Below are 27,884 nucleotides of genomic sequence, written 5' to 3' on the forward strand. Positions count from 1 at the left end.
CTGAATTATCCATAGTGTTATTTCATGTCTCTGTAATTCCTGAGCATTTTATAACTACTCTTTCCTCCTGCCAACCTTCAAAAAACATTGATGGCTGTTCCACTCGACTCAGTTGTCCTCACAGAGATGAAGCTCAGGAGCAACCATGGAGGAGAGAACAAATGGAAAAGTCAGCCTGTGGCTATTTTACACAGCAGCATTTGGCTTGTAATGGTGAAAAGAAATAGAAGCTCTGCCTCAGCTGCTTTCTCCCAGTGCTTCCTGTGCCACACTTCATCACACAATTACTAAGGACAAAAGGAGGAGAAGCAATAAAAATGCATAGGTTAGCAAGTACAGGACACACTCCGATGCAAAGTTTTTGGTGGCCCCACTCAGATGCACTGCTAAAATACACAAGTATATATGTGAGGGTGATGAGACACAGGAAGAGGTTGCCCAGAGAACCTGTGGATGTTCCATCCCTGGAAGCATTTGAGGCATGGTTCAATGGGGCTTTGAGCAACCTGGTCTAGTGCAAGGTGTTCCTGCTTACAGCAGGGGGGTTGGAACGAGATGATCTTTAAGGTACTTTCCAACCCAGACCATCCTGTGATCCTATAATTCTACGTGCCCAGTTTGTCAGGCCTGCAGTGCATTTTTGTAACTAACCTTTACTCCATATGATCTGCTCCCTTCAGGTGATATTCAGGTCAAGAAAAACAAGCACCAGACCCAGCAGGCCTATGACTAGTGAAAGATCAACCAGAGAGAGGCCAGAGGGAGAACACATCACCAGCCTGGCTGCTGTGTAAAGCGAGAATGCATTCAGGACCCTGAGGTCTTGCAGTGTTCTGTATAAGAAGGAATATACAACAAGGTGGTGCTGTCTTCTACTCTAGCCCAGATATATTTCATTCCCCACAGTGCTGCTGCTAACTGTGATACTTAGCCTCTCCTTTCTCTGTTCCCCTCAGCAAACTGAGGCTTTGTTCGGGTTCAGTTCTTCTGGAGGTGGACTGAGATGAGATAAAGAGTTGAAAAGCCTGTTAAGAAAGCTGGAATATTTGTTGTTCCTCCTCTAATGTTCCGTAGAAGGATAAGAAAAAGAAGTACATTTTATAGGCAACAGAAAAGGTAGCAAGGCATGTGTAAATGCATAAGAAGGGAAACCTGAGGGTTTGTTGTCTTACTGGGGCAGGTGACTGCTATGTTTCCAAATTACCGAGCTCAACACATTGGTTCCAAGTCCTGCCATGCATGAATATGAGATCTTCCCAGGCAATGAAACTCCCCTAAGAGGAGGGAGGGATATGTTGCTCACGAACTGAGTAAGTGTGATCACAAGAGGGTGTCCTATGCAAACACAGAAACAATTCATCATGACTTCCACACTTCTTACATTCAGCAGTCAACAACATGTCCGTTTCATGCAGGCAGCAAAGGACTTCAAACAATTTGGGAAGTCTGGGCAATGAACTCAGCAGAAAACTTGCAAGGATTTCCTAGAATGATTTCTACAAAATTTCTAATTTTGTAGAAAAGGAAAAGAAAACCCTTTCTCTCCAAACGTGAATCCAGCTAAAAAAAAAATAACAATATATTTGTGATTTAGAAAGACAGGGAAAGCCTGATCTGGAAAACTCATTTTGGAAGTGTCCAATAGTATGATTTGTGAAGTTGCCCTGGATTTTTTTTTTCCTTAAATGTGTATTGGTTAGAGCATGGTGCTAGTAAAACCAAGGTAATGGGTTGGATCCCTGTGTGGGCCATTCATTTAACAGATGGACTCGATGATCTTGTGGGTCCCTTCCAACACAGAATATTCTGTGATTCTGTAATTAATTTGCACTTTCAAGTCTTGTCTGGTCATTGGAGGTTGAGGTGTACCCGTCTTACACAGCACCAAACAGACAGCAGAAACATTCTGTTCACAAGTCTTCACTGTTTTATTCTATTGTAGAAGGTGTTGTCATGAACCTTTATATGTAATCTGGAGCCCTAACAGGCAAGACATAAAAGCATTACGAAGTAGAGACATAAAATATCAACCTCTCTTTCGCAGCTGTGCTCATATGACCAAAATCTGTTCTAATAAACAACTCAGTGGTATGTAAATCTTCTTACAAGGCACTGAAGGTGAAAAAATTGTAATTTAGTTGGGCTCATATAGCTAAACAACAGCTATGTTATAGCAACATTATAATCTCCCCAAAGCATTATGGGATAACATGAAATCATTCTTCTGCAAGAGAAGGATAAATAACACTTTCATCAAAATATCTTCTCCTGTATTGGGTAGGTCAAACCAGTTAATAGTGTTAATCATCCAGACTCAGGAAAAGGAAGCAAAGAATGGGTGTCCCACCCAGAGTCTTCTATTTCATTTTTTTCACTTAGGTTTCTTTTTTTTATTTATTTATTTTTAAGGCAACAGCCCTGCAACTTGGGGTCCCCCTGTGTTTCAATGCAGCATTATCATGTGCAAAGTCAAAGCCAGCAGCAGGAAGAAGAGAGAAAGGGGAAGCTGGTGAGCACTGCTGGTGTCTGTGCGGGTGTGGCTGGACCGCCCGTGGCCCCGGGGCTGGGATTCGACTGTGATGTAGCCATTAATGATGCGGATCCGGGGAGGATGGTCAGTAACACTGCAAGGCAAGAGAAGAACATCAGTCCAGACCCAGCCCAGAACCGCCCAACAGCCACAGAGTAGGAGGTGGTCAGTCTCTGTGCCCCACTGTTAGTCTTCTGGGTTTGCGGGAATGGTCTCTGTACAAGTTACACGCTCACCAAAAGTCTTTGTCTCCTGATGGCAGAGTGCTGTCTTGTCCCTTCCTCACAAGCGTGGGCAGCTCCCATGCCAGCCCACGAGGACGAGGGTGCTACCCAGATGAACTATGGAGTAGTCTTGAAGAGCAACAAGCAAGAGAGATTGATGAGGGTGAAAACACCAGGAAAATACCTGCCCTGTCTCAGGTCTACCCAGCCTGCCCATTGTTCCCACAGTCAGTCAGGTGGGTAAGATGACCATATTCCTAGTGCCTTTCAGCTAAGCAGTAAATATATAAGAACAATACAAGCATTGTTGCAGAGGAGTGTTGCTGGACTAGGATATCCTTTCTCAACTGAGTACATCTTCCACAGCCATGCTTCGTGCATCTTAGTGTGGACCAAACTTGTTTTTATACTGCATGATCTCTTCCACAAGTCACGAATTACAAAGAAATTGAGTGTCATACTTTAAGGAGAGGAAAAGTCACACCCAGAAGCACATCCTAGAGTCACCAGGAAAAATCACCACATTCCAGAGTATTTCCCATGAAAGTGAGTACTCTGACGTGGTGATAAACAAGAACTGAATCAGAGCCCACATGATACTGAACTCCCATTATGGCATACATGACGGAGGAGAGAAAATTGTGTGTTCTAGGTTGCTAACGCGAACTGTCCTGAACTGGGGGAGATTGCACACTGCAGTAGGCTGAGAGTCAGAAGGGTCACATGCAACACTGGTGTTGTTCTCCTTGGCAATGGACTGAAAGCAATACTTGATCCCATAGCTGTAGGACTGACATAAACCCCACAGCCTAGTGGTGCTCTGTGGAACCTGAAGACAAACTTGGATGAAACTAAAAGCAAGTCCACCTGGCAAATACAAAAGCTGAGTAATTTCTGCTGCACCAGCTGCTGTTCATCATTCTTGTCTTATTTTGGCCCATTAAGCAAAAATATGCTTTGGGAAACTGAAGGCAATTAGTATCCTTTTTACAAACATTTACTCTCCCTTACCCGAAGGGTTCCCCTGAAGGTTTGATCAATAGCTGGAGTGAAGCCAGCTGGCAGCACACCAAAGAAGTACAACTGGCAGCTAATGCATACAGGGGCACAAACCAAAGCCATTCTGCCAAGCCCACTACAAGACTGTATTAAAATCTCTTGAGCTGCACCTTTCACGTTTTCAGGCTGACAGAAGGAATCGCAGAACCATTTGGGTTGGAAAAGACCTTTAAGATCATTGAGTCCAACTGCAAACCTGAAAGCTGCGAATGCCCTGGCAAAAGGAACCTGTGCCTGAGCACCTTGAGGAATGGTTAGAGCAAGAGCTGAGACTCCCAGCGAGACGTGCCCTGCACACGAGCCAGGCTGAGCCCAGAGGTGTTGGATCTCCGCGGGAACAGACGCGGTTGCTCCACGAGGTGGGGCTGTCAGCTCATCCCACGCCTGGGCAGAGAAAGCCGAGATAACCCCTGCTTTACAGAAACCCAGCGCACGGACCGGCTTTGTGCCCGAGTGACATTTCTTTCCCTCGGCAATCTCCCAGGCACCGCTTGTCTTTCCCAGCACTGTCATGCAACAGCTCCATGTCCAGACGTTCAAGCGCTCTGCTACTAAGGGCTCACCCCTAAAATTAATCTGTCACCTAGCATCTGGGTAAGTTTCTAGCGCAAAGGATGACTTAATTAGCAGGGCAAGAAAGGAAACATTATAAAAGAAAAGAAAGAAAAATGGCATTTGCTGCTCCCATATTTGTGCAGCAGTTTCCTAAGCTGCCATATTAGCTTTGCTTTTGCTACACTCCTGCCGAGCAGTACTTGCAAACCAGTATGTAGCCTGAATGTACCTCCAATTTAATCACAGTAGCACATCTTCCCATCTTCCCTCATCTTCTGAAGGCACTGATACTGCAAGTGCACACGTATCTCACAGTCACTGCCCACTGACTTCCCTGAGCTTTGCGGGAAAAACTGTGTGTGAAAAACTGAACACGTCACAGCGGAGGCGGGGGGGAGCTTAAGGCAGTCAGTCCTTACCATTTCAACTAAACAGTCTATCAACAGAAACTCCCAAAACCCATTCGTAATCAGCTGATAGCAACTACATTAATAGAAAGTAAATGATACAAGGTTATCTGACAGGAGGGACACATTAAGGTAAACATTCAGCCACAGGCCCAAGTATAGGTAGTGAGGGAAAAGCTGGGTTTTTTTTTTTTTGCAGGCTGCTGTAGTACTTGCAGATAAGTAAGTTCTGGATAACACATAACTAAGGGTTATATGTGGACCTTTGCCTCACAACACACTCAGTTTTTTATGTTAACTCCATCATCCACTAGGCTGTAGTGCTTTTGGAACTGGAAGAATACAGAGACTGGAAATACTGCATGAATATTGTCCAAATGCAAGGAGTACATATGTCAGGTATGACAGTTTCCACACATGCAGCAGTTCTTGGATAACAGCCCAAGACTTTGACCTGTATCATCTACCACTGGACCCACCCTTCTGTGATAGAGAGGACTGCCATACGCTCACAATCCCTCAATTCCCAGTGCAAAACGATCTAGACAAGACTTCCACTTGTTTTGGGCCTCATTTTTCACAAACCTAACCATGGGGAGGGAAAAAAAAAAAGCTATTTTGTCACTAAAAGCACAAGCAGTCTTGTATAAAGTTTTCAGAAAGAATCATGGTGAGGGAGAAGGTCAGATCCCATCCTCAGGGTGTATCTAGCCCCAGTAGAAGTTCGGTGGATCAAATTAAACAGTCTAAGTAAAAGTCAATTCTGCATGACAAACCATCCCCCCTCCCCAGCCCTGAACTACCTTTCTTCAAGGCGAACCCAGAGGTCGTTAAACTGTCGCAGTCTGCGTTTCTTCTGCTGCTGCTTCTTCTTCTTCTTTTTGTACTTCCTGTCTACCTTCTCCAGCACATCGACGCTGTCAGGCAGTAGCAGGTGAGGCAGGAACTCTTCTTTCTCCTCCTCCTCCTTCTGGGGGTGCAATGGCAGTGGGAGCTCCTGGGACGTGACAGAGGGACTGTGTGATGATGAAAAGGCTAACAAGGTTTTGGGAGATTTTTGGCTGGAAGAAAGAGGGAACACAGACAACATTTCAAAGGGCTTTGAGGTAAAATCATGATACAGATACTATCAAGGCACATGTATATAAAATAGGTGTTTCTCCCTGACATATTGGTTGGATGCTCATTTCTCTGCCTTATATTTCTACCCCTTCTTTCTTAAGTCAATATTCTGATCAAAATAGTTCCTTTAACAAAAAAAATAAAGCTTTGGAAAAGCAGCAATCTGGATCTGAGGAAAGAATGCAATCTGGCTCAGGGTGGAATAACTCTTGGTAATAAGTTTACCTACCTAGAAAGAGACAAAAATGGAATCACCCTCAAAGTCAGAGAAGGTCAAACCTCGCTCCTTTGGTCTACCACACATCCTCTACTGTACTGCAGGACACAGACCAGATTATCCCTTTCAGCATTTCCTGCCCAGAGCCAAGTAACTCTGGGGAAGTGGCAGAGACAAAATGACTAAAGCCCACTAACTGATGAAGACAGTCCTGGATCAACAACTCTCGCTGGTGGGTAAAAAGCAGATTGTGGTCATGGCTACAGAAATGCATCTTGCAAAATTACTGTCTTTGAAGGGAATAGCTCAAGATACCATTAATGGTAATGGGAGACCTGGCTACCCTGGACAAAGAGAAGGCTGAGATTCTCAACAACTTCTGTGCCTCATTGTTCAACAGCAAGTGCTCCAGCCATACCACTGAACTCAGGAAAGACTCAGAGAATGAAGACCCCAAGCCCACTGTAAGACAGGTTCAAGACCTTCTAAGGAATCTGGATTTGCACAAGTCTATGGGACCTGATGAGATTCATCTGCACATCCTGAGAGAGCAGGCAGACAAAGTTGTTGAGCCACTATCCAATTTTTGAAAAATTGTGGTAGTTAGGTGAAGTTCCTGAGGACTGGAAAAAAGGAAATATAACTCTCATTTTTAAAAAGCAGAAACCAGAAGACCCAGGGAACTACAGACCAGTCAGTCTCACCTGTGTGCCATGCAAGATAGCAGAGCAGATTCTTCTAGAAACTATGCTAAGGTACAGGGAAAGCAAAGAGGTGATTGGTAACAGCCAACATGGCCTTACAAAGGGCAAATTATGCCTGACATATTTGGTGACCTTCTATGATAGGGTTGCAGCTCTGGTGGATAAGGGTGGAGCAACTGGTATCATCTACCTGGACTTAGGCAAAGTGTTTGACACTGTCCTGCATGACAACCCTGTCTCCAAATTGGAGAGACATGGATTTGATGGATTGACCACTCAGTGGATAAAGAACTGGGTGGATGGCTGTACTTGAAGAGCTGTGACAAGTGATGTCCCTCGGTGCTGGGACTGGTGCTGTTCAACATCCCTGTCAGTGACACAGACAGTGGCATCGAGGGCACCCTCAGCAAGTTTGCTGACACACCAAGCTGTGTGGGGCAGTCGACATGCTGGAGAGAAGGGATTCCATTCAGAGGGACCTTGATAGGCCTGAGAGGTGGGCTAATGCAAACCTCATGAAGTTCAACAAGGTCAAGTGCAAGGTCCTACACCTGGTTCCCAGCAATCCCAGCACACCCACAGGTTGGGCAGAGAAGTGACTGAGCAGAGAAGAACTTGGGGGTGATGGTTGGTGAAAAACTCAACATGACCCAGAGATGTGCACTGGCAGCCCAGAAAGCCAATGGAATCCTGGGCTGCATCAAAAGGAACACGGTCATCAGGTTGAGGTAGAGGATTTCCCCCTCTACTCAACTCTTGTGAGATCCATCTGGACTGCATGTGGTTCTGGTGTCCCCAACATAAGAAGGATGTGGAACTGCTGAAGCAAGTCCAGAGAGGGCCATGAATTTGATAAGGGGACTGGAGCACCTCTCCTATGGAGACAAGCTGAGAAAATTGGAGCTGTTCAGCCTGGAGAAGAGAAGGTTGCATGGAGACCTCACAGCAACATTCCAGTATCTGATGGGGGCCTATGGCTATGCAACTTCCTGCAAAGGTGATAAATTGAAAAAGCCAACAATCAGCTCCATGCTAATTACTGAAGCTCTGTTTCTTTATACTTAGAGCAAACAACATCTCTATTCACTCACAGCTTTGCTGGCCCACACTTCTCATTGTCTGGAACAAAGCAATTTGCCCTCTTCTTTATGAGCATCTTGGGAAAACCTACAAGCTCAATCCACTCTGAGTGCACAGAGAACCCAACAGGAATATCTGACTGATCTTTATGGCTATGTAAAGAGAAGAGAAGAAATCCAACAGTCTTCCGTAACAAGATTAAATTGGAGACTGGCTTGGACTGAAATTCAGAATGGTAACAGAAAACCTATGTTGGTTTTAGCTAGGGTAGAGTTAAGTTTCTTCATAGTGGCTAGTACAGGGCTATGTATTGGGTTTCTGCTGAACACAGGGTTGATAGAGATGTTTTTGTTGTTGCTGGGTGGGGTTAGAAGAGATCCAAGGCCTTTCCGCTTTTTGTGCTGCTGCGCTGACAGGGAGGTTGGGAGGAGACACAGCTGGGACAGGTGACCCAAACTGACCACAGGGATATTCCATACCATATGAAATCATGATCAGTATATAGAGCTGTGGGGAAGAAAGAGGAAGGTGGGGCATTTGGAGTGATGGTATTTGCCTTCCCCAGTAACCATTACACGTGATGGGGCCCAGCTCTCCTGGAGATGGTTGAACACCTGCCTGCCCACAGGAAGCAGTGAATTAATTCCTCGTCTTGCTTTGTTTGTGTGTGTGGCTTTTGCTTTCCCCATTAAACTGTCTTTATCTCAAACCATGAGTTTTCTGGCTTTTTCCCTTCCAATTCTCTCCCTAGTCCCTCTGGTGGGAGAGTGAGCAAGCAGCTGAGCGGGGCTTGGCTGCTGGCTGGGGTTAAACCATAACAAAACCACAGATCACTGGCAAGAAACCTGGCTTTAAAAACTGAAATCTTCTCAGAACTGTGTTCTCTTTTCAGCTTCCAGTGGCACAAAAAGGAGGAGGTCAAGAACGGACATGTTTCAGCATGGCTGCAGTTTTCAAGCTAGCCCATCACTGGGTGCACGTTTATTTGATGGTGAATAAAAAGAGTCCTTCCTGGAGAAGCAGAAATAAAATTGTGAACTGAAACATGAAAGCAAGAGTAGATGGAAAACAAAGATAATTTGTCTTATTTCCTGCCATGAAAATCATATACTGGTCACATGGTAAAGTTTATTTGACAGAGACTAATGCAGAATGGGCCTTAGGCTATCAATCTCTTTCAAAATCCTTGAGATTGTCACACTCTGTCACACTTTATCACCTCTGAACTATTCCAATCCTTCAGCTCTCCTCCTCAGCTGCCTCACATCACCTGCACTTTAACTCCACATTACAGAGTGATTCCCCACTAGCTGTCTCCGCTCACCTGATTTGATCTGCTTGAAGGCCCTCTGCCTAGGATTCCCTTTTCCCCATCTTCTCTTCACTGTGTTTGTTCCTTAATTGTCTAAGTCACAGGCAGGGAGAGGAGTGGGTACCCCTGCTCCACTGTAGATCAGAGTACCATGCTGTCTGCAGCCTTCCCCACAGAACTCATGGCCATATCATGCTGGAGCTCAGCACTGCTACAGGTACAGGATGAGCTGCATCCTGCATGGCCAGCCATTTGTTGTGGTAGATGCAGCCTCAGACACTATTAATAGACACCCACGTACATAACCTCCTTTGAAACACTTCCTGCAGGCAGTTCTTCTGGGGAACGACTAAGCAACCACTGGAAAAGGCACATAGATGCAAAAGCATGTCCTTCCTCCCCCAGGCCAGTTCCCTCTCCCAGAACAGCAGCTAAGGGAGGAGTCAGGAAGCACCTTAATTATGGCTGTGATTGTGATGACTGTTTTACAATATATAAATGCATTCCAAAGTCAGGAACAACATTTAAAACCAGAAGGAGCTTAATTGCACTTGTGGTACCATTCATAAACTGTCTTTTGCACTGCTGCCTGGTTGGAGAACCCCTTTTGCCTTCCCTGCTTTGGAGACAGTAGGGAGAAGGAACCTTTTTGCCTCCACCAGGGGCATTCATCCCATCCCATTTCCTCTGCAAATGGGCAGCACAACTCAGGCAGCCGTGTGAAACTGTGTTACTGCACCCAGTCATTTGCCTGCTACAGGAAAACAAGTATAACAATCTTTCTTGGTTCCTACACACATATTTACAAGATACCTCACAAGACACTTTTTTGTTTAGCCAGAGCACAGGAAGCAGCAGACTGTGCTGCTACTGCAAAATGTCATGTTGCAGGGAAGGGAGACAATTGCAGACTTCCTTCTTCTTGTGTTTTACAACATCTCAGCCCCACTCTATCCAACACCAGAACAGTCACTTGAATTCTCTGTCTCAATTCAACTACTTAACATTTTTTTCCTCTCTCAATTTTGTAGGGTAAAATAATCCACAGTCACTGTCTGGACTGTGTGCAGCACTGCTGTCTAGGACAACAGCTGGATACAGTTCCACATTTATGTGGGCTAGACCGGGTTTACTGTCACAGACTGCCCTGTTATTTCTCCTAGAACAAGCCCAGAATAGCAATCAAGGGAAATCCTCTATCCAATTCCTAGAACACTGACATGCGCTTGCCACAGGTCTTTCCCCCACCTCATATACTCTTTCCCTTTTCCTTGAAACATATTTCATATTTTTAAATATGTTTCCAAGTCATCCAGAAACATTAATAGTGAAGTGCCATCTTCTTTAGCTTATTCAGTCAGCTTTAATATCAAGACTCCAGGAAAGATGTTCTGTCCAGTAGTTCCAATGAGAGGTTTAAGATGCAACTCATGCCATACTGAGGGCTTTCAAAGGCAGAAGAGTCACTGGCTTGACAATGAACTCCCAGGATGTGGTCAGAGAATTGGGTGCCAGCTACCCCAAGTGTCCTTGATATCAAACTTCCTGATGGGTGAAAATCCATCTTTCCATAATTGTGTGCCTTTGATTTCCTTACAACCACATCTTTACAGAGAAGTATCAGATCTTGTTTATTCTGAAGTACCTATTAAGCTGTCTTTCTTTAAGCTTTAAGAAGCTGCTACAGCAGTTTTTAGGAATACCTAAGCTAAAAGTGAGAAAACCAACAGGAAAATATCAGTGCAAGATGTTTGGTTTTCTTGTTTGTTTGTTTTAATAAATTCTTCAAACAATGATACACTGGATTTTCTAGAATGATTCAAGTGTTACAGAATCAATAAGTCTTATACTTAAGCACAGGGGCTTTCTCCTTATCAGGCCACCTGCCCATTGGTGGTAACAGGGCTAGAGGCTGGCATTCATATATGGGTGGGGATAAGTCTTGGTTCAGTTTTTTTCAGTGCACGTAGAGTTAATGATATATGTCCATGTCAAGAATCATCACAAAAATATGATCTACCAGACTTTGAATCTTATGGTTTTAGACAGCAGCAAAAGTGATGTAAAGAGAAAGGTGAAGTAACAAGAGTATGAGAAAAACATCTATTATTTTGTACCGCATCTGTGGAGCCCTTGGCACAGACCAAGACTCTTCTCTGTGCTCTCTGCACAAAAGCTGATGGTCCTGTCTGAGAGCATCATATCAGAATTGTGGGGGAGGAGGAACAGAGATGTAAACAGAGAGGAACAGCATGCTTGGCACAGAAGATAAAAAGAAAACAGTACCATAATTGGGACCAAACTTTTTCTTCATTGTGGTCTTTTAGCAGTGACTAAAAGGAGGAGTGGGCATAGCTGACAGACACGTTTTTGGTAAGATTCTGGAGAAGGGAGAGACAAGGATTGCAGATCCTAAGCTGGTGGCAAGAATTCCAGGAAGAGGTGACTCAAAAGCACATGTAATTCTCAGTAGAGAGTGGAGGAGGAGATTATCTGGCATCTGTAGTTACTGAAACCATGGAGATGGATAAAAGCATCCAGTGAGAGATAAAAGAGGCAGTAAGGGTATATCCCAAAGGACAGGATGAACCAGAACAACAAGTACCTTGGCTTAAAAATGCAGAAGAGAGCAGGGGACATGAGAGCAATCAGTCATGAGCACAGCTTGCAAAGAGACTGGGTAGACTCTGGGCATTCAGATTCCAGGCTGACAGAGAGTAATCAGAAAGAATGAAAAACAGTGGTGTAAAAGAAGGACAGTAAAAGGCAAGGCACTCAAACACACGAAAGGAAGGAAGGAGAAGTGTGAAAGTCCTATGTGGTATGAGACAGCATCCAGATCTGATGTACCAACCATGCATAGTCTGTGCTTTTCATTTAAGAGTTCAAACTTACAGAGGAGGAAAATGTTATTTCAATTAAAAAAAACCAAACAAACATAAACCCAAAAATAACGCAAACAAACCACAAAAAAAAAAAAAGTAAACAAAATCTTGTTTCCAAACTAGCCCATGGAAGAGAAAAGCAAACTTCTGGGAAGGAGAGAATGAGCCTAGCTGAGTGTTAGGTATAGTTCCATCTGCCACTACTTCTTCATGATTGTTTACAAACCCAGCCCTCAATGGCTGCTCAGCTAGGTGAAAGCATGCATTACTTGTTGATGGCTTGTCCAGCTGGAGTGTGTTCTACCTCGTACCCTTCTCTCCTCAAAACATCAATCACTGTGTTGTTGCCCATGAAGTGACCTGCAGTTAAAAGAAAAATTACATCAGAACTCAACAAGCACACAGGAAAAGGAAGAAGAACAACAAAGTCCTTCCCAATCACAGGAGGTGTGCCACACTCAGGGGAGGCAGGGCTTTATCTCTCCCCACCAGCAGGCACCAGAAACACAGGATATCTAATGAGTGATTGCTGAACTTTCCCAAGGTCACTTCAATTACTACATTCTGCCTTTCTAAATGTGATTGCAATTCCCCTGGTTCCACAGGTTATTGCATAGTGGGCTGTCCAGGGAGGTGGTAGAGTCACCATTCCTGAAGGTGTTTAAGGAAAGACTGGACATGGCACTTAGTGCCGTGATCTGATTGACACGGTGGTGTCCGGCCAAAGGTTGGACTTGATGATTTCAGAGGTCTTTTCCAACCTAATTGATTCTATGATTCTGTGATTATTAGAATTGTGGCTTAAGTTGTGAGAACAAGCGATAAAGTTCTGACATCGCTGTTCAAGAGCAGCACTGAGCCTACAGTTGGTGGTGATACAAAAAAGGTCAGAATATGGCCACATTTCCACACTCTCCAGCGGTTGTTCAGTTATCACTAACAATTTTTAAATTATTAAAAACCATCCAGCTGTAGAGAACAGAAAATAACTCTGAAAGCAAATGACTTAGGTCAACCCCTTTCATTCCTTCTGTATATGCCACTGGGGTCAGGAACCTGACTTCAGTCATGTTGACAAAAGTTTTGGGAATACTTAGATAGTTCTGCCCTAGTTCTGTGATTTACGTCTCCACTCCATTTTCAGAGAGATGTGGTGGCCATAATTTGTCCATAAGACCATAATTTGGCATCATAGTGAATATATGACTACTCAAAGGGTGCAGGAGTAATTCTGTAAGGACTGTATGCTCTGCACACAGAATGCCTTCCACCATCACTTTAACACCTCATCAGACCAGGCTGCTGAGAAGCAGATGGAGAACAAAGGCCTTGCACAGTCCCTCACAGTTCTAGCTTTCATGAAACATGTTTTCATTTAATAGCCTGCATTAATTAAAATTAGCCTTGAGCAAATTACTTATTGGAGTGATCCCTTGCTTCTGTAGATGCAAGCAGTGCTAAACTTGACAAACGGTTTTCTGCTAAGATTGTTCATACATACATGGCAATAAAACCACCAGAATTATCATAGTATCCAGGGAAAGCAGGAAGTTATAAAGAGAATTCCAAGAGTGGTGAGATTATTAGGAGACTAAACATAATGGATTCATGACTTTTCACTCCAAAATTGGTTCAATGAATTTGAGCACAAAATTCCACTTTCTCACGCCACAATAGCAAAGTGCTCATGAACTACCAGCTTCAGGCATGACAGTTGGATGATATCATTTGAACACAGATGTTTAAGAAGATGAACTTTCCCCCAGAACCTAAGAACACAAACCAATCTAGCTCAAATGAAACCTTTTAACCAAGCACTGCAATGTACACCCATGGGGTACCATATTTTCTCACCTAGTAACTGGATTTTTTCCTCAGCTCCTCAGCTTGTATTTTGTCTTCAGAAGGAGTAAAGCTGATGAGCTGTTACATGGACCTAACCTAATACTGTTGATATCTGTTTCTTGCTGAATGGTTCAGCCCCAGAAATTCTCTAACTGAGAATTCCCTCGTGTCAGCAAAAAGACCAGAGGCAGCAGGGAACAGTAATGAGCGTAATCAAATATTGTAATTGAATAAAATTAGCCCTTGGAAAGCAAACACTAGGTATAAGATGCCAGATCTAGTTTCTGTCTCTCACCTTTAACACAGAGGAGAGGTGTGTGCAAAAGGAAGAGGAGAGGGAATAACTGCTCCTCCACAAAGCAGAGGAAGGGGTGGCTTCCAAAAGATGATCTGTCTCTTGTAACTGACAGTGAGGTAGGAAAGACTTTTAGAGAAATGCCTCTGTATTGATGAGGACAGGGGCAGTGTATACTGCAAGTTCAGACTAGGTATTCACATGGTGCAGGCAATGCTGGGGGAATTGAGTCCCATCTTCAGAAGTGAAAAGCAGTGTCAAGGCTCTGAACTCATATTTTCCTAATCCAAGTCCTTCAAGAGGAAAGGGACAAGGCATAAAGATAAGCAATCTGTAGGGCAATCTATGGTGTGAAAATAATTTTCCTCAAGCCAGTTTAAGAGGTTAGAGTCTCATGCATTTCAAGAATGAGCTACTGAATAGTTGCACACATCACACCATTAAACACACTACCCCCTTATCAATCTTCAGCCACCTTTGCTCAGAGCAGTGATTTAGACTGGTATATAGGAAATTACTGTAGCACATGGATGAATCCCATTTCAATCAGTCAGCCTGCTTGAGTGATTTCCTGAAGCCGGGCTCTTTCTTTTTTAATTTAATGCAGTGATAAGACTATCTATTTTATCCCAGTCATGTGTACATACCTTCACAGAGTGTCTTTGCTCATTGTTGCCAAGGCAATGAGCTGTGTCTGCATGTGAAAGAAAAATGATGTGTTAATACTGTGCAAAAGAGAACCGATCAAATGAATAAATAGGTGTAAAACAGATGCGTACAAATACAAACATGTGATACTAGATTGTTCACAGGATGTGAGCAATCAGGAGCCACTCAGGATAGGTACAAGAAAGGTTAGGAGATGCAGTGTTTGTTATCCAAAAGGTGGGCCATGTGTGCTCCATGAGAAAAAGCTTGTCCAGGGCCCAGAGGATCTACACGTTCAACCAAACAAGATGTAAAATTAAAAGAGGCAGAAAGGTGAAGGATTGAGGTACAGGGCCCCAACAGGAGCCTCTCTAGAGTCAGGGCTTTTACCTCTTTTCTAGGGACCATCACAAAAAGAGATCAGATAGCCAAAACCAACTGGAAGAAACATGAGAAAGATTTACTCTCCAAGGTTTGAGATCAAGCAACTATTGCTGCAAGAGAGACTTAGATGAAAGTCACATCACAGGGAGTAGGCCTCTTTCACCTGTTTTCTCTTTTAGCCTCACACACTTGAATGCCTCCCAAAAGAAAAGCCTTGGGCTCTGTCCCATCAGAAAGCCTGCTCTTTTCTTTCTGTACGCAGCCCTGCATTATCCTCACACCACTAGGTGAAGAGATGCCTCCAAGAGGTCAATTTACTCTGGCAGGGGGTGGGGAGCCATGAATCTCTATTCTTCTGTGTTCAAGCTCAAAGAGAAACTAAGAAGCTGTTGTGTGCACCAGCTCAGCCATGCACTCTACTGGAGAGTAAATAAGACCCCAGCCTTTAATCTGCACTGAAAGGAGGTGGCATGCAGGGACCACAAACAGGCAATATGCCTGAGGAACAATGCTGTTTGACCAGCACGCACTTGCAGACTTGGCCACGCACTCGGACACACACAGTGTACTCCTGACCTTCCTCAGTAGCAATACACATTCCTGCAGAACACAGGCTACCATTATTGCCCTGAAACATATGTCTCCTGCTTGCAGCTTTTACTGCCAGTGCATGCACAGGTGCTTTTGTCTAGATAACCATGCCAGGACTGTGAGTTTCAGTACAGGTTCCTGAACCCAAATTTGAGCCATTGGGAGGCTGATAATTTTCTGCGTCTAAGGAAAGGAACAAGGAAGTATTGCAAAACTGAAGTTCTGTTTCTGTTCCTAAATTTTAGTTTTTGTAGAAATCGAGTCTGTAAGAGTGATCAAAATTACATTCCTCTCTGAATTTCAACTAAATTGACTATTCCAAGCCGATTAACAACGTTCCTTGACCTTCTCTTAGAGCCATGTAAAAGGAAACCCACAAGCGTACATAATTCTATGTTTTCCTTAGCAGAAAGATGGCACTTCCCATCTGCCCCAGAAACGTGTCAGGACCTCACTATTTACAAACATGCCAAGACAATGAATCACTGAACGTGCATGTAAAGACACCAAACTGTTTGTTAGGAAACCCAATCTGGACTGCTGACCTCCAAGATGCGGTGGGAACAACTACAGTACATGGTTATAACAGTACAACCACAAAACGGCACAAATTGTTCCAGCCACTGTGGGCATCATAAAGCTCAATGTTTATCTGGACTGGGAGTGCTCAAATGGACCTTTGGTGCCAAAGATTCTATGGAGCACTGAAACAAATACTTTCAAGAATGTACAGATCTTAAAATTATTTAGAAATTTCCTAGAAATGCCTATGGCGGTGATCATCTCCTACCATTCTTCGTCACTTTGCCTCTCACCTACACACAATTAAAGCTTTTAAACTACATGTTGTGATGCAGAAGATGAAGTAATTTTAATCCAGTTAGTAAAAGTTATGGAGTAAAAAAAGCTAGGCAGAATATGTAATACGATCCAAAGCAGAAGAAGGAAAGTAGGTGATGTAATCAACTTAGTTACAAATGAGTTTCCTTCAGACCCTTGCTTTCTGTACACACTTCTCAAGAGGAAGATGCTTTTTTCAAGCATGAGTACCATTCACCCAGGTTGCTTTTCACTTCTCCCAGAATGAGGAGGAAATTTTGTGCAGTTACACTAGATAACCCAAGCAGTATATGGAAAACAGAGGTCAGTTATATAGTGGCTGGAATTCCAAATTTGCCATTTAAGTTAAAACGGTCTTTCAAATGTAAAACATGTAACACTAGATACAGTAGAATCTTGCTTCTAACAGTATTTCCAAGTCTTGAAAAGTTCAGGTACCAGAATATAAACCAAAGAACCAAGAGCATGATACTCTTGACAGATTTAGTGCTACAGGCAGAAGGAAATGACAAAAATTGAAGAGGTGAGGTGCCTCTAGTGGTAATGTAAGTCAACTTAAAGATTTTCCAAATTTCCAATAAGTGCAGGAGACTGCAGACTTCCAAATGCAATCCTTCCTGTGATTACCTATGACATGAAATATTAATGAAATACTGCTCCATAAACATTGAATCTGAGGTTTTACTCCACTTGACAAATGTTTGTGTCTTCAAAAGATGTGATTTCATGGAAATCTTTTTTTTTTTTTTTATTCAAAATCTTAGTGGATCATACTTCACAGCTCTCAAACCAAAGAGGAAAATCTGGTGAGCATGACCATGGAACAGTCATGAACTTCTACTAGACATGAAGAGACTTAAAGAAAATTACTCAAACCTGCATTCACTCAGGATGAAAAAAACCAACCTCCATTTCTTTAAAAGCAATGTGCTTTACTAATTAACTCTCCTATACAACTTCTCAAAATAGTTGATGATGGTAGCCTTGTACAACATGGGAAAAATGGCCTAATACCATAGAAGATGAACATCTGAAGTTAATTTCCATGAGACAAAATGAAGGAATTTTTCTTGTGAAAGATAAGAAGGTACTTTTTATCTACCTAGTTTCATCAAAAATGAGGTCTCTTAAATGTAAGACCTAAGTATTTTTGGTCCTAAGGTTTCCCATTTTTACCCTTGGGCAAAGTCCTGATAACCTCCTCCAAAAACTGAAGTTAGAAAAAGGTTTTTCGCTAATTATAAGGCCAAATTTATGGAAAAGTTAACATAAAAGTTTACAACCCCATACTGCTTATTTTGTGAAAACTGCCTTAAGAGGAAAGCTTATCTTCAGGCAGCCCACTGGGGCTCCCTCTTTGCTGACATTTACTGAGAGCTTTCCACTGCTAAAGTTCATTAGGCAAGCAGACCCTCATGTAAGTGACTACATTAGCAGCCAGCACTACGTTACCAGTAAGGGCAGGAATTACCAGTGTCGTGACAGAGCTACAGTACTCACAGCCACTGGATCTGCTTCCATTGCACACCACTGCTGCCTTCCATAAGAGGCCTTTAAATCCCACTAGTTTAAAACACACATTACATGATGAAAGTTTTTCTGCTACAGCTGCCCAGTGAAGGCAGCAATGGGTAAGCCCAACACTGATAGGCAGCCTGAGGGTGACCTGACTGTCAGTACTTGAGCAGAAACAGCACGGTTTTTTTGGCCTGGCTCATTTTGATGGTCGGAACATAATACGGTGGAACAGAGGCTACCACCTCTAATGCAGAAATGCAAAGCTTTCTTCATTTCACGTGTCAAGAGGTGTCAAGAGTAGTGCCCTTCATGTGAACCCTGGGGCTTTGGATGTGGGGCCTACCTCCACACAACATTATCTATGCCCTTTGGGGGTTGTTGTTCTAATAAACCCTGTCATTAGCATTCTGCAGACTCAAAGAGGCTACTAAGGAAAACATTCTCAAAGCTGCTGGGTTGTATCTGGCATTCTCAGATTACAGAGGTACAGGCACACCTTCAGGCACTCGGCCTTTCCTCCTACACAAGGAAGCTAAAATAATGCTGCATTCCAGGGACAGAAGCAAGCAGGCAATCAGCAAGCCCTTTGTGCCCAGAGAAAAGTGAGGTGGCCCCACAAAACTAATTTAATCTGTTTTTTTAAATCTGTTTCATCGCTACATTAGCTTTTCCCCCTTCCTCTCTCTCCTTTGTTTTTTTTTGTCCTCTTCCAGGATCTACAAAGATTCAGCTTCTTATGGACTTTTCATGAGCTTTTTCATTACACATTTACAATCTTTTACATAAGGCATAAATATATTTACATTCCCTGTGCACACTCATCTCCAGTCTCAAATGTACTGATGGCAGGTTCAAAGTTTCCATGCTGGGTTCTGAATGCCCACTGAATTTCAAAGTATTATCACATTCACCTGAGCAACTTTCATGTTCCCATGGAGGGTTTTGTTTGGTTTAGTTTTACAGATCTAAACACCTACACAAGCTGGACAGAGACATCCTGGGCTCAGCACTGTTGACTATTTTTCACACCCACTGCTGACAGGTCCTCAGGTCCTTTCTCTAATCTTTTCTTACCCAGAGACAATAAGTCTTGTTCCTCTTGCATAATTTCCCATCCAAGAATGCCAGATGGGGTAGCAAATTTCAAGAAGTAACAGTGAACAGCTCTACCTGGAAACAGTACCACCTAACACACCATTCAGACTCAGCACAACTCCACTTTCCCCTGGAAAACTAATCTTTTCCTTTTTTGTTTTAGCATTTCATGACATAAGGGACTAGGGAAAAGGCATCAGACATGTCATCCAATGCACTGGGCATGCAAGGCTGGCACATAACTGACCAGTCTCTCACATCTCTAGGACTGCCTTTAAAACTTAGAGAAGCTGCAGGAAGCCATTTGGTGGACCACAGCAGACTCTGAGGTAAGCACTAGAGGTGGCATGCTCTCTTTTCCTTGACCAGGTGGATGAGACTAAAGGTTACACATCCATCTTCAGCTCAGACAGAGTCAATTATACTTCTACAGTGATCTCCAGATCCTTCTGTTTGTTGTTGGGTCACGTCAAACATCTGAGAGTTAGCTTTAGTTTAGTGAGTATCAGTTGAATTAGTTACTGGGAAGAAGACAACTCAGATCTGGAGCTGCTAGCTGGACTGCTAGTTCAGATACTGATCATCAATCTGCTCATAACAATTCTTTCTGGGAGGTCTTGGTGGGGGGTGGGGAGTAAAGACTGGGTTAAAAAAAACAGTCAGTCCCTGGAGGTTTGAATCCATATGGTCTGACTAATGCTATATACACATATTTGTTATTTCCTTTAGTAATCAGAAGAAATAGTTGCTGAAGAAGTTCTCACCATCATACTTCTTTTCTTTGTGTTAATGGTGGCTGGTCAACACCCACTATACTTTAAAGCCTCAGAATTATGCTTTTTTTCAGGAGCAACAAAAAAAAAAATGGCTCTGAGACAAAAAGGAATTTTCCAGTGTTTACAAGATTAAGAGGACCAGCTTCTGAGGTTGTCAAATCATCCAGCATCTCTCACTGAAGTCACAAATTTCTTCCACAGGGATATAAGGCATTTTAGATCCCTCTGTACTTCTTATTCATGAACTGGCACTTCTGGAGTTTCTCAACTGTTCAAAGAGGCAGCAGAGACTAAAGGGAATTTAAACTTGGTTCCTGGAAACTCTGGCTTCACTGGAGGCCTTGCCTGTCATAATAAAGTCAGGATCTCATCCCAGTAAATATGCTTCCTCATACATTAAAAAAAATACCAAACGCAACACTTTTTTTCTGTCATTCTTTAGCCCCTTCAACAGAAACTGTAAGTCAGCTAAAGAAAACAAGCTGTGCTATTTCCTAGAATAAAATGACCACGCTGAAGCAAAGCTCACCTGGAGTTGAATCTGCTTAGAAACATCAAGGGAAACAAAGAATATTTCCACTGACAAGGAATGCTTCCACTGACTACATAAGTATCATCCAAGTGCTGAAGAGCTGATGACAATGAATATAGAAAAGGTCAAATTCTTAATGCCGTTGTTACTTTCTCTAGGGGACAAACCAGCCTTCAGGAATCTTGTGTTCCTGTGACTAGAGGGAAAGTCCAGGGTTCACTCTGTGCGGAGAAGCATCAGGAACATTCAAACAGACCAGTCATGTAGACCAGCAGATTGAAGGAGATGATCCTTCCCTGTTCCTCAGCCCTGGTGATATACATCTGGGTCCAGTGCCTAGCTCTGAGCTCCTCAGTTCAAAAGAGATGTGGACATTCTGCAGAGAGTGCAGCAAAGGGCCGCAAAGATGATGAACAACTAGAGCATATGTTATATGAGAAGAAGCTGAGACTGCTCAGCCTGGACAAGAGAAGGCTTAGGGGTTATAACTGATGCATACATACCTGATTGAAGGCTGCAAAACAGATGGAGCAGAACTTTTCTCGGTGGTGTCCCATGAAAGGACAAGGGGCAATGAACACAAATTGACATACAGGAAATCCCGTTTAAACATAAGAAAAAGCAGCTTTAGTGGTTATATACTGGAATAGGTTGTGCAGAGAGATTCGTGAGTCTTCATTCTTGCCCATATTCAGAACCTGACCAGACTCCAGTCCTAGAAAAACTGCTCTATATGATCCTGCTTCAAGTAGAGGACTGGACCAGGTGATCTCCAGAGGTCCCTGTCAGTATCAACGATCCCTTGATTCTGGGAGGGTTTAGCCAGCACACAGCACCCTTGTGAGACCTGGACAAATGGTAAAACTCTCCACAGCACAGCAGGACAGCACAGCCCTCTCTATGTCAATGTGCACTTCCTAGACAAACCAGAAACTAGCTGGCTGGCTATGGAATCATGCGTGTGATGACCTGCGTTGGCTTAGCATTCAGATCCTGAGTGCTCCACTTACAGTTCAGAGAACTTAGAAACGCATGTAGAAGGAAGACCGCTGGTGAAAGATTACAGCTGGCTTCGCTTCACAAGCTCTACTGCCGGCAACAGGGAGTAGGTCTGGCTTGTAGCTGTAGTGCCACCATACAAAAATGTCTGGCCACAGATAAAACCCTCACTGAACCTAGTGGAATGCTGCTGGTATCACCAACTCTCTCTTCCCATGCTTTCCTCTGATTCCCTCAAACAGATTTATTTTGGCTTGAAACTTTGCATGTTTGCAACTTTGGCCAGAAGCAAAGCTTTTTTTCTTTTTTATCTTTTCAGCAAAATCTGTTATTTTTTAGCTCTCCACTTTTGTGCAAATTACTTCCAGACAAAAATAGTTCCAGCAATGAGCTCTGACTGTGAAGCATTTTTGACAGAATATAGGGGGAGTTTGTCTAATCTGTTAAAATATAGCAACAGCATAAAATACACTGATTCTAATGATCAAATCTATTACAGTCCACATTACCACATATAATTCCATGTAAGAAATTAGCATCTATAGCCATGGAGCTATGTTAAGACCTGGAAAGAGGTAGATTTGTTTGTACAATGTATTACACATCTCTAAATCCCATCAATCCAGTTGGAATGTAAAAAAAAAAAAAAAAAAAAAAAAAAAAAAAAAAAATCACTATTTTCTCATTTCCCTCCATTTAAAATAAAAATACCAAGAGCAGTTTAAATAATAAGCGAAGGTATTTGTAATACCACAGTCACCACAAACCATGACCTTGTTTACATATAATTAATGATAAAACCTGTTTTTTCAATGGAGTTTGGTTAATGGAAAAAAATTAACTTTCCTTACAAAAAGCCAAGTCGTTTTAAAAATAAAAAAACACAGGGTGAAAAAGTCTGGAAAGAAAACAACTAAAAGTCTTCTCTCCCCTTCTAACATGGAGACCCTTCAAAATCCTACTACTGATTTAATACAACCTTGTCCTGCAGTTTATAAACCATGGCTAGAAGATACCTTTTTCACTGGTGGTCAGAAGAGAGAAAAGCACCATGGAGTCATGATTTACTCCCGTTTTTATGGCCTTCCTTCTTCTTCTCTTTTCCTACAGTTCATTCTCACCTGCCTTATGTAAGCACTTTCCTGGATCTTTCTTCCAGTAATTAACAGCAGTGCAATACTCAAGCAATGCTCCAAACTGGTCATAAGATATTTGTTCATCTTCACTGCTTGCCAGCATAAAAATAAATCTTCTACATAATTATCTATCACATACAGCAATCCGCATATGCAAAAGGCTAAACTAACTTGCTGGAAAAAAATAAAAGAATGCAATCATAATTGTAATGGGCACTCAGGAAACCTCAGTAATCTGTAGAAATTGATCTGTTTTCTGCAATAGATCCTGTAATGTTACTTCTCATTTAGACACTTAATATGAAACAAACAAAAAGAAAAAAAACCACACACACCCCCAACCCCAAAATACTCATGCAGTCAAACATGGGTATAATGAGGAATTGAGCTGCTAAAAGTGGGAGACTGGCACTATTCTTTGAATAGAACTATTTGGAAGAGCAGAGAACAGAGGATAGACTGGTTTCGAAGCCAGAGTGTAATTAGAGACAATTTCAAAACCAACCCAGTGTCCGCAGAGGAGGCAGAGAACCTGTCTGAATTCAGAAGCATGATGGAAAAGCACAAGAAGAGCACACCAAGTGCTTGGAGATCAAGCCACATGAACATAAGCCACAGATCAAGGGTGTTCATTCAGGACCAAGGTTCGAGGAAATGCTGCAGTATAGCAATGTTGGCAATCAGGACACTAAAAAAGGGAAAATAAGAGGAAGGAGGAAAGCAAGAATCCAGAAAGGATGGGAAGAGACTTTAAGAATGTCATGAAAGTTGAGAACAAGAGAGATTGAGAAGGACAGGGATCTGATCTGCTTCTGCAGTGCTTCTGAACTCTGGGGCAGCACTGTGCACACCAATGACAGTGAAGACAGTCTGGGACAGAATAGCAGGAACAGAAGAAAACCAATGGGATGGGAGACAAATGACACAAAAACATTTAAAAACATGTGATTTGCAGCTGCTGGGACGCAGAGTGTGTGCAAGGAGCAGAAGAGGCTCTCTTCTCTCAGATGATCCTGCTCTTGGGACAAGACAGACCCAGAGTGACACATGCATCCACATCTGTCCATCGGCACGGGCTGCTCATGACTCAAGTTGCGATGCAGTAACTGAAGCCCAAATATCTATGCCTGTCCTCCTGACAGAAGACTAGCTACCTGCAACTGACACAACTGGCCCTTGGGGCTGGCATATGCTTTGGTTAGGTACATCAGCCCAGCAGGGACAAATGCAATCAGAACATCAGCAGTGGAGTACAGCAAAGCGCTGTCCTCAGCCTACAGACAGACAAGATCAAAATCTGCACAACCAGTGCCTGCTTCAGTATTCTTTGTGACGGTGAGTTGCACAGAGCAGCAATACTGCAGGGAGACGGAAGGTTACAATCTTCACAAGTGTCTGAACAAACATTGTCAGCCACTTTTGGATACCTCCCTGCTCTCACATACAGGACCCCCTGTTATGGTGAGTTTGAAACCACAGCTAACGGCTGCAAGAGCATAAATTCCCACAGACTTTGAATACAAATGTTTTCAAGTGTTTAAGTAAATATTTTCCTTGGCTTGGCTAGATCTTCCATCCTCACTAAAGCAGTATGTACTGAGACCAGAAAATCACAGATGGATACTGACACCTGTTTCAGTTCCTCCCCTTTCCAAAGGGCCATATGGTTCATGGTGGTGGGGATGTGATAATTCTCTGGGAATTAGCACCTGTCTTTTCTAACATTGATCCTCACTTCTTCTCTTCCCTGGAGCTAGAAAAAAGGATGGGAGTCATGGCAGACCAATCCTGTTTATACCCTCCATCCAGCCCTAGTCTGAAGTGCGGGTGTCAGCCTCATGGAGTTGGATGTGCTGCTGGGTGTGCCTCTAGAGTCCTGCTGGCTGCTAAAAGGCAGAAAATGGAGTAGGTTTTCCCTAAGTGGGCCCAATGTGCTGCTCAAAAATAGTAGCACACACAACTTTCTTGTAGTTGCAGAAGCACAGTGAAAGAAGTAAAGAGCTGCAGGAGGAAGAGAAAGGTGAAATTGGGTCCTGCTTCCCCCCTTGCATTTATTGAACCCCTTAGATTCACACAGTTTGGCATGTTCTTCTTTTGAATGTGTTCTTGAAAGTTTAATTTAAGCACTGGTGCAACCTCTGCATTGCTGTCTTTCATCTCAGCTCCCTATTCCTCCCATCCTTTCGTATTGTTTGTCCAGACATAAACATATGTTTATGTCAATGAACTGTTCCTTCTGTATGTGCACTGTAGTTGAGTCACTATCTTTGGCCATACATATAAAAAATGTTTGAAATGAACAAATATTGTAATAAGTGCATACACTTTAAGCTTTTTGCATACTAAAGATAAACAGTGATACACTGATAAGGTTTTCCTACCAAGGTACAACTATCGGGGAAAAGCTGAGTTCTGTGTCCACCATGGTAAAAATACTGACCTTTCTTTAAACTGAGACAAGCAATTGTAAAAAGCTTCTAACGGACATGGGAAGAATGTGTTCAGGTTGAACGGCACCTCAATCACATACCAGCTCCAAACGCAAAGAAGAAACTCTTTTCTGGGTGCTCTTCCAGCAGGTCCTTCACCCTCCTGCCCATTCGCTCATTTCGCTTGTAGATGAGCTCCTGACGGAAGTAGCTGTCTGTCTCTTGTGCAGTAATGTGTTCACGGGCTGGAAGTGTAGCATTAATGAAATTTGGGACCTAAGAAAAAAAAAAATAGTCTTCATGAAAGGACAATTTATTTCACAGGCAGCCATGATGCATAAGCATTCTACTCCACACTGAATGTGGTGATTGCTTTGCCCCTAAAGGCACAGCACAGGACAAAACCTAAAGCAAGCTAAAAAAATGCTCAGCAAGATTCTAAATAATGCTTCATTTCTCTCATTTCATGACCCAGCCAGATGGATTTTTTTCCAATTCAAAGTCAACAAATTTGCTACACTGGAGATCCTAAATCCTGATTGCTTGGCTGAAGAAAGTAAATATTTGCCCCTGGCTACCTTTAGCTACATACTTTTTCCTTAAATTGCCACAGGTATGTTGTAACTATGATGATAATTACACTCTTCTAAGAGAATTTGGCTGGTATCACAGCCCTCAGGCTGCCAAAGAATAACTGTGCAATTTGAACCAAAAAAAAAAACACCCTTAAACTTTTCAAAGGAAAGACAGCCAGATTTTGTCAGGAAAGAAAGCATTACCCCTTCCAGTTGCCCTGTCCTCAAAGTATCTTCTAAAATGCTAGCTTCCTCTCCTGGGGCCCCCAGGACAGCTGTGACTGCACACTATCCCGACCTACTGCCAGTGGAGAGAAGTGTGGGTCTGTAGTTGCAGCAATCCTGCTTCTTGACGAGTAGCTTTAGGCATTGCTGTTATGGGGACTGCTAATAAAAGGGCCTGCAAGTGGTGGTTTCTGGAGAGCAGAGTTCCTAATAAGCCAGGTGCTTTCCCTTGCAAGGCTGCAGCAGATGAAGAGACTTTGGAGCCACTCATTATTACTAACTCTTTCCAAAGTGTTCTTAGCACACTGGGCCAGCATGGGGTAAAATCTGCTGAAAAGTGCTACTTCAAACATAAACTGACCATGTTCCAAACTATTAGTATTCAGCTCCTCAGTCAGGGAGAGTACCCTGAGGTTGAGCCCCGCACATTAAGTAAAGGACAGTTTACATGCAGACATGTCAGAAACATGTATGTCCTAGAAACAGCAACACTCTCCAAGGACCTTGAGTCAATGTCAGCTGTCTCCAGTTTGCAACATCTTCGTAGAATAGTGATACAGCACCCCGTATCCTCTTACAATGCTCTAAGAGAAATCCTTTTAGAAATCCTTTGAAATTTGTGAATGAAGTGCACTGTGTAAAAGCGAGGCAGTGTTACAACCAAGTTGCCTGCACTTGCAGGAGGAAAGGTGTGCAGGACAGGAAGGCAGCAACACACGCACAAAGCTCAGTGCTAGAGAAGCAAGGGTTAGTATGACTCTGCAGCTCTGCAGTACTGCACTGTTTGTATCAAAAGGTCATAGCAAAATGCTTATTCAGCAAGGATAGCCCAGGTATCAACACCCACTTTTTCAGCACCGTAAGGATAGAGCCTGTGATTTCACTGATGTGCACAAATTACCAGGCAATATCTCACAGACAAGAATAGAGAGGTCTGATGTCTCAGTCTGAGGTTAGCTAATCTAACAGCCCAAACAGGCCAAATTGGTCCCTGCTGGGCGTTTTCTTGTGGTTTAAAGATCAGTGTTACATTCCACCGTGCTGCTTAGGAAACCATTTCTGTAAACCCAAGTCTGTGAGGTCTCAGAAGGTCTCTTTTCCTTCACATTCAGTCTAAGTCTATCTTTTCTTTCTTTCACTCCATTTCTCTTCTTTGGGCCTTGTCCACAGTACCCACTCATCCTGATAGGGGACATTAGAAATCTTGCAACTTGCCCAGCCTTACACAAGTGCCCAAGTCACGAGTGCATTTCTCTGTTGCATTTAGCACAAAAGAGCCTGCTGTTGTTCTATATTGTTGTTAAGTTTGCTCATACCTAAGCTAGAGTAATTCCACAGAGTCCTTAACAAAATAACAGATTAACTCACAGAGCTTTGATGCTAAAACAAACATGCCACTTGTCCAAAGAGGAAAGCCAGGAGCACCTTTGCTGCTTGTCTGCAGTGAGACAGGAGTTGAGGTGCTGCAGACTCCTGGAACATGAGGCTCAGGAAAACAGATGGGTTGGGGAGCCAGCAGCATGTCCTTGGCCCTCACCTGTAAAGGGCCTGCCTTGGGGACAGACAAGCACAAGTGTGACAGGGATTAGCGCTGAAGGGACATGTGCATAGTACAAGGGCTGTGGTGGCTAGACTCACTTGAGAAGTGTCATGGTTGAAGATGATGGAGCTGAGGTCCCCACAGTTGTAATGCTTGATAAGGTCTTCAGTCGTATAGGGGATCTGGACACTGCCTGCTCGGAGTCTCTCCTGCTGCAAGAGAGTCTGATTCAAAGCAAAGACCACCTGAGGGAGGGGGAGAGGGAGGAAAAGACAGAGTTCCTGTTAAGTTCTCTTTTCATCCCATGGGAAGGTCACAGACGCACAGCCACCTGACGAGGACTCTCTGCAGCTGCCCTGCT

The 27,884-nt window shown here is 43.2% G+C and overlaps 1 protein-coding gene across 1 annotated transcript in view; it reads right to left on the reverse strand.

Moving 5' to 3' along the window:
• Positions 1–1,904: 1,904 nt before the first annotated feature.
• Positions 1,905–27,884, reverse strand: part of TRABD2A (TraB domain containing 2A) — a 68,739-nt gene continuing 42,759 nt past the window's right edge. Inside the window, exons 4-8 of the mRNA XM_027652986.1 lie at positions 27,622–27,768; positions 25,285–25,459; positions 12,365–12,455; positions 5,579–5,836; positions 1,905–2,624 (exon numbers count right to left, since the gene is read on the reverse strand). Coding sequence (XP_027508787.1) covers positions 2,444–2,624; positions 5,579–5,836; positions 12,365–12,455; positions 25,285–25,459; positions 27,622–27,768 — 852 coding nt within the window. The 3' untranslated portion in view covers positions 1,905–2,443. The remainder of the gene's footprint in view (positions 2,625–5,578; positions 5,837–12,364; positions 12,456–25,284; positions 25,460–27,621; positions 27,769–27,884) is intronic.

This window comes from Corapipo altera, unplaced genomic scaffold (assembly GCF_003945725.1).
Source record: "Corapipo altera isolate COAL_440 unplaced genomic scaffold, ASM394572v1 61305, whole genome shotgun sequence".
Taxonomy (NCBI): Eukaryota; Metazoa; Chordata; class Aves; order Passeriformes; family Pipridae; genus Corapipo; species Corapipo altera.